Source organism: Austrofundulus limnaeus, unplaced genomic scaffold, assembly GCF_001266775.1.
Source record: "Austrofundulus limnaeus strain Quisiro unplaced genomic scaffold, Austrofundulus_limnaeus-1.0 Scaffold67, whole genome shotgun sequence".
In the NCBI taxonomy this organism is placed as follows: Eukaryota; Metazoa; Chordata; class Actinopteri; order Cyprinodontiformes; family Rivulidae; genus Austrofundulus; species Austrofundulus limnaeus.
In genome coordinates this window covers 150,673-158,129 of record NW_013952469.1, presented here as the reverse complement: position 1 = coordinate 158,129, position 7,457 = coordinate 150,673, and the positions used below count along the sequence as shown (strand labels likewise).

General features: G+C 38.2%; 1 protein-coding gene across 1 annotated transcript; it reads right to left on the bottom strand.

The window, feature by feature from the left end:
• Positions 1 to 4,423: 4,423 nt before the first annotated feature.
• LOC106518845 (BEACH domain-containing protein lvsA) lies at positions 4,424 to 5,648 on the bottom strand (the record flags this gene model as incomplete). Its single annotated transcript, XM_014010264.1, is given in 1 exon segment — positions 4,424 to 5,648. A coding segment is annotated over 1 exon segment (300 nt), but the record flags the coding sequence as incomplete, so codon positions are not given.
• Between the last annotated feature and the right edge of the window lie 1,809 nt (positions 5,649 to 7,457).

The window sequence follows — 7,457 nt, the reverse complement described above, 5'->3', positions numbered from 1 at the left end:
ATATATACAGTATACAGTATGCAGTATATATATAAAATAAGCAAGTAATGAAAGAATGAGAGAAATTAAATGTTAAAGTGCAGGAGCTTCACAAATCGTTTTCTAAAATGTCTCATGGGTTTTCTAACAGATCTGATCTTTGAATCTGTAGGTGTTTAATCAGAAATCTTTTCATATTCCTGTAGATGAGACTGTCGGTGCTACAGCTAGCTGCTGCTGTCTGAGCTGACACATAACCACTGTTTTTTTAAATCAAGGAAGGACTACCGTACCTTCAACTCCTGAACTCAGATCATAGTCTGTCGAGAAATGATGTATTTATAGCTGTTTTAGTCAAATCTTATAATGAACACCATGTGTTATCCAGGGGCGGAGCTAGGCTTTTTTGCAAGGGGTGGCCAAGGTTTATATTTTTTTAGCGGGGCACATACAAATAAAGAAAAGCACTCTGGATTTTAAAATTCAAGATGGCTGCCAAAGCTAATTCCAAACGCCTTTTAATTCAGCTGTTTTAAGAAATATTGGGCTGAAATTTTGTGTCATCATAGCTAAGAATAATAAAAAAAAACATGCTGAATTCTAGTCACAACTTATTTTCAGCTATTTTTAGACATACAAAGCTGAAGATTGTGGTCGAAGTAGCTGAAAATAATCTTTACTTAACTCTAAATGCTAATCAAATATTTTAAGATGGCCACTCCAGCTAACTTTAAAAAGGCTAATTTTTAAAACTTACTGAGATGAAATTTGCCATGGAGTCACTAAGAATGATCACATGCTGATTACTAAATGCTAATCCCACATTAAGCTAACGACTGACACTAATGCTAATTTTACAAAGAGTATTCAGCCATTTTAAACATTTACAGCTAAAACAAATTATCGAAATAACTGTAAAAGTGACAGACATGTTTGTGTTTTCAAAGGCCAGCTGGCCCTGGCAGCCATCTTGGATTAGATCAACAACTTAGATGTAGAGTCAAAATTTATTTCTTGAAAGTTTTATTAAAATTCATTCAGTGGTTCATGAGGCATTATTGTTACGATATTGATGAGTTACGGGACACAAAGTTATAGTGTAAAGGTCTATAGTGTAGAACAGCTGTTAGCATGTTAGCATGTCATAAACCAACTCCAAACTGAGGCTGAGCTATCTACAGCAGGTAAGACGTTCACTGTTCACAACTTTTATACAAAACCTCCACTTAAAAATAACTGAACTATCATTTGATCCTTTTTAACATTTTTCGACTTTTAGTTTCCTTTTTGTGTGTTTCTGAGCGGATCAGGGTGTTCATCTCTTCTTGTGTTGTGGATGTATTTAAAAGCCTCAGTCACATGAGGCTGCTGTGTTTTTAACTTGATCCACTTGTTTTGGTTCTGAACTGAATCTCTGCAGGTTCTGCAGATTAGACTCACTCTAGTGGCCTTTTGTGGAACTGCAGGTTTTTATAATTCAAGGTTTTTCTTTCAGCTGCTGCCTTCGAAATAAAAAAACAAATCAGAACAAAACAAAAACAGACACTTAAGATAATGAAGCACGAACTCATCATCAGCTGCATGTTAATATTAACATGTATGTTTGATCAGTCAGTCTGATCCAGTCGTGTGGGCACACATCAGGGAGTGAGACACTGTTGACTGATGCAGAGAATGTCTGATGACCCAAACATCCTTATTTTTTTTATTTGAATGCACTTTAGAGACCCCGCCCGTCCTGAGGTACGTTAGGCTCAAAGCAAAGAGAACACAGAGAAAATTAAATGTAGAGTTTCAGTTCTTACATTTTTATTTGAAATATATTCTTTTTTATCATCATAACCATCCATTCTTTCATTTCGACTTTTCATTGTTTTTTCTTTAGCTGAAGGAAGAAAAACTGAATAATAGTTCAGTTAAAGCCAAAGTAATTTCCTGTACCATAAAAACCTGCTTTGATGTTTTAACTGAGAAAAGGCTTTTTTTTTTTTTTACATTTTAAATTAATGAGGTTCTTGTTCATAGGAAAGAGACATAAATGTCCAACAAACTGTATCAATGTGTTTGTTCAATCAGCTGTTTGCAGTAAAACTAGATTTGGAGACTTTAACTGTTTCTGTTGTTTTTTGTTCCAACACTGGTTGTTTCAGTTCTTGTTCTTTGGATGGTTTCAGATCAGAAGTTTGTCATAACGTTAAAGTCTCTTATTCAGTGCATCTGGAAAATCATCACTCCTTCATTTGGTCTTATTCCAAAATGTCTAACAGATTATCATGTATAAACAACACATTTAAGTGGACCTGCTCAGCTCTGGCAGCTTCATGTGGTGCAGAACGTGGAAGTGGTCTACCTCAGTCAGCAGTTAAACGGTTGAAGCTGGACAAAGAGCAGTGTTTCCCAAAGTTGGGGTCGGGACCCAAAGTGGGGTCCCGAAACATCAAGGTGGGGTCCTGAAAAGATTTTCTGAATTAATGACATTTTTGCCTTAGTTGTTACAAAGGAGTGAGGTTAGTGTATTTAAAATGGATAAATGTAGTATAAAAATATTGTTACTATGCCCATGTTTTGTTGACCTGATACAAATGTTTATCATCCAAAAATAGTTGGGGCCACAGGTCCCTGCTACTGTTTTGTACCATTCTGTGGGTCAAAAGCTGAAAAGTTTGGGAACCACTGCACTTTGGTTCCCAAAGTTGGGCTTGGGACCCAATTATGGGTCATGAAGCACCTTGGATAATCTCCAAAAATCAATTTAAAGGGTAATAAAATAATTACTGATGTAATAGTTTCCCTATAATTATTACAAAAACACAAAATAAGTAAAAAATAAGTATTTATATTTGTGTACAAGCTGTTTAGATTGTCAAAAAGCCTGTGTTTTTAGGGTTATTAACAAAGTTCGTGTACTCAGACCAGTAATATTTGGGGTCACAAGTTTTTGCCATGAATATTTTGTGGGTCAGAAGATAAAAAGTTTGGGAACCACTGACATAGAGTGTTCAGACAGACCGGAGCAACGCCCTCGTCACTACAGAGACTCTGCTTCGTCAGTCAGACTTCCAATCACTTGTGAAGAAAACTCCAAGAACAAGTGGAGGAAGTTAAAATGCTGGGAGTCATCACTGATCAGACGTTATCCTCACATTTCCACATGACTGGGACTAAAAGCAGAGGTGATGCGATGGTTCACAGAATGCCCAAATTTTTGACCTGTGTAGTGAAAAAGTTGGTGTTAGTCTTTGGTTTTCTGACATCTGGATAACTGCTCAGATAAACTACAAATAATTCAGAACAAAGTAAGACAAGCACTTGGCTGTATTTTCAGAACCCATGTAGACTTTATGTGATGAAGTTTGTCATGGTTGAATAAAGGATAGACACGTTTGTAGTCTTTTATTTTTGCACAGGATCTGGATTTTTCTAGCCTGGCTCTTGTTTTCCTACACAGCTCCACTCAATTCTAGTTTTCCCTCTGCAGCTCCGTCTGGGATTTCTCCCATAGACAAGGATTTCAACATGTGGAATTTCAACGGGGCCAATCAGTGAACAGGAGTTTTGAACGACAAAGTTGATTTTCTGCGTCGTTTTAGTCTTTAGTTCAGCAATGTCAGCGGAGGAAGTGAATGAAGCCAGTCTGTGTTGACAAGGCTTCCAAATTAAATTGAATTTGTCTGGCAAAGCAGCAGCTCTCATTTACGGCCATCTTGTCCGACTTCGTACTTCTCTCTTCACAGTAGGAGATGGTTATTTGCAGCGCATGCAGTTTCCGGTTAGCTTCGTAGCTTAGCATCCTTAACGGTCGAGCTTGCGCACATACGTCACGGCCAAATGTTAGCGATTGGGTAAATCAGATCGAATCATTTTATACTTAAACAGGGTCCACGCCTCCAGCAACAAATTAGTTTTCAATATCCAAGAGTCCAGACTACATCTCCCATAATGCAATGTTAATTATTTTACCTGCCAATTATGAAATCCCACCACTAGGTGGAGCTGTACAGAGTTCAAAGGAAGCCGGCAGCTGGCCGTGTAAAATCTACATTTTGCTGCATTTTTGCCAGCAATTTTTGCTGCAGCCTAATTGAACTGAGAAGTGGGAACATCCTACTTACAAGTCGTCAATTTAAATTGGAACGCCCCTCAAGTGGGAGTTCCCTGTCAGTAAGTGGGAGAACTCAGAATTTAAGATGGCAACTACTTACTACAACTCATTAGTGAGTAAAATGCTTTTTAATTACATTTTTAATGGTATTTCTGTAATATTTATGTCACGTCATCCATGTAGTACTTTTCACTGTTTATAATAAGATGTGTTAAACACTGTTTCTATGCAGTAAATACCATGTAGAGCTCGGTTAGTGTTTGTTAGGGCTGACTCAGGGGAAACTTTCCTCCCTGAGACCCCGAGCTTCTCAAACCAAACGCCCGACTCAGAAACAACGAGCAGATTTTTATGTGACGTTTTATTATTTGTGCTCAAAAGACATTTTTTTTTTATTTCAGCTTATGGTACAGATGAAAACAAAGCTGGACTAAATGTTCCTGTACACGTGTAGAGACAACTCCACTGTTCGAATAAACAAACAAAGGATGGAAAAACGACAAATAAAGGTGGGCTCAGGTGGGCTGGGAGCGGAGGTGAAAACGATGGAGGTTGAACTCATTTCTTATGGCTTACAGAGGACACAGGACATCCTGGGTTTCTACAGATCTATGACTTATTGCCACATCCCGTTCACTTTGAAACAAGTGGAGGGTTCAAAACCAAACTGTTTACAAACATTTATTTACAAGGTTTGTTTGTATTAGTCGAATATTTAATCACTGTACAAGCGTCAGACCACGTACACCAATCTATAGAGCATTTAAACTACTAACTCTTATTTACAAATATATTTGGTAAAACCCTGATTCATTTTAACAGTATTTAAACCAACCTTGCAACTAACAGCTGAGAAAACACTTGAATATTTCAAAATACTTAATAGCAAAAAGAAGAAAAAGCCTGATTGTTTCTTCCTCATTTCTAGGACAGAAATTCGCGTTTTTTTTTTTCAACTTTCGGACCACCAAACGACTGAGTGTTGGAGGCAGGTTCCACCTCGTTGACGTTTCCTGCCTCAGAACACGCAGGCTGAAACACTGGAATTAAGGCAACAGGAAGAAAGATCTGCTGCTTCATCTTCAGTCTGTCGAGTGTGTTCACCTGCGATCCGTCACATTTTTCAAAAACTGTAAGAGAATAAAACTATGGTCCCCAAGAACACAGCTGTGGTACAGTGGAACAGATAACAAGTACAAATCAAAGGTCGTCAGGTCTTTACATCATGGGGGGAGGTGGATGGAGGGGTGTGTGTGGGGAGGGGGGTCTACTGGTTGTTGTTGCTCTCATGCAGGTCTCTGTGGAGGATCCAGATGTCTCTGTGAGACTGGCTGCTGTCGTTCATGTTGTTCCTGCGGTTGTTGTTGTTGCTGCTGCTTGAAGGAACCTGCTTCGTTCTCCTGCTGCTGCTGCTGGGGGGCGTCTGGACCGGACTCTGGTTGTTGTTGCTGACAGCGGCGGGGGCTCGTGTCTGCTGCCCTCTGCTGCTCGGGACGGGGAGCTGCGACTTGCTGCGGGAGGCTAAACGCCGCTCGGAGCTGCTGCTGGGCGACGGGCTGAGCACGGCCTGCAGGGGGAGACAGAGAGCAGACCTGTTCACACTGTTCAACACGACCTGGTCCACTGCAGGGGGGGCAGAGGTGTAAAGTAACTAAGTACAAATACTTCTTTACTGTACTTAAATAGAATTTTTGGGTATCTGTACTTTACTTGAGTGATTATTTTTCAGCCTACTTTTTACTTCTACTTCTTACATTTTCACACTATTATCTGTACTTTCTACTCCTTACATTTTTTAAAAAGGCAAGAAGTAGAAACTTGTTAATTTTATTTCATTTTTGCTTTTTTTCGTTCCAGCTTGTTATTGTAAAAAATAAATACTATCCATATAAACTGTGCCTCCTATAGAGTGAATTTAACTATGGTTGAATGAGAAGTATAAATATATAAAACTCTGATACTGTATTAGTTTGTACACAAACAAATCTTGTCACACTCCAGCAGGACATAATCATTAAAAACAAAAGTACTGTACTTAAGAAGTATTTGTATTTCATGAATTATGCATTTGCCAGCAGCCCTCATAGATTTTCATTTTGTGGAAAAGTTTTCTGCAGCCTTGATATATGTATATAAACTGAAACTACCTGACTAGTGCATCTTAAATTTAACATAAATTAATTATTTTGAAACAACAGTCATTTCTGTATTGTTTTGAGGAGGTCACCTCCTAATAAATATAATTACAAAAAATCTAACTGCTCATAAATCAATACTTTTACATTTGATACTTAAGTACAAAAAATATCAGATATTTCAAGACTTTTACTTAAGTAATGTTCCCAAAGGAGACTTTAACTTTTACCAAAGTAATCTTTTGGTAAGATACTTGTACTTTTACTCAAGTATCACCTTGTGGTACTTTATACAACACTGTACAAAAGTACATGACTGTTGCGTAAGTGTTAACTGTAAGTGGATTTGTAGCTAACTTGACAGTAATAATGAATAATAATGTGCTTAAATTTTGAGAACACAGTTTATCTCAAGTTCCCTTTTCTCTCTAATCTTTACTCGTTCACTCTGTTCCCACGTTAATGTTTAATCGCTTGTGGGCCATAAATGCGCAACAGTCTTGTGCAATTTTCTGCCTTCTGCAGGACATTGTAACATTCCTGTAGAATGAGCACTCAATACTAATAATATGTCGTTTGTTCTAAACTTTAATGACGTAGCCTTCTTAAAAAGGATAGGCCTTCTTTTTAAAAGTATTTAAAGTAACTTGTTTTAACACGTTTTGCTCAGAGCGCTCTCAGCTTACCTGTGTAAACTTACAAAACCTCGTCACATTCAGCCGTTTTAGCATTTCAAAGCATCTACCACTAATATATACGTGGAGTTACATCTATTTGCAACATTACCTTTGACTTGCTAACATTACCTGCTCCTCGTGACGTGACAGCTACTAGTAAGCAGGCTAAAAAAATGTGCTTAGAACGAAAAACTCCCTCATAATGAACCCAAGACGTTTAGATAAGACTTACCTTAGGTGTGCTGCTCTTCTTTGACAAAGTGCAACTACTTCCTCACGCTGCTTTGCCCGCAAATGTGGTCAGTTTAAGCTCGAGGCTAACATTCGCTAGCTGATTCGGTGACCATCAGGTTTCACGAGCTACCCTCATCTTGGTTTCCACAGTAACAATGAGGGGCGTGGCCGTAAAGTGACGGCTATGACGCAACGAAACAACTTTCTCGGTGGTACCTATTTCTCAACCATGTTGTTGTAACAAAAAAAGACAAATAACGTTTTGGAAGGAAAAAAAAACTATTGCTCAGCCTCTACCAGAGTCAGTAACATGTAAGTAAATTATATTAC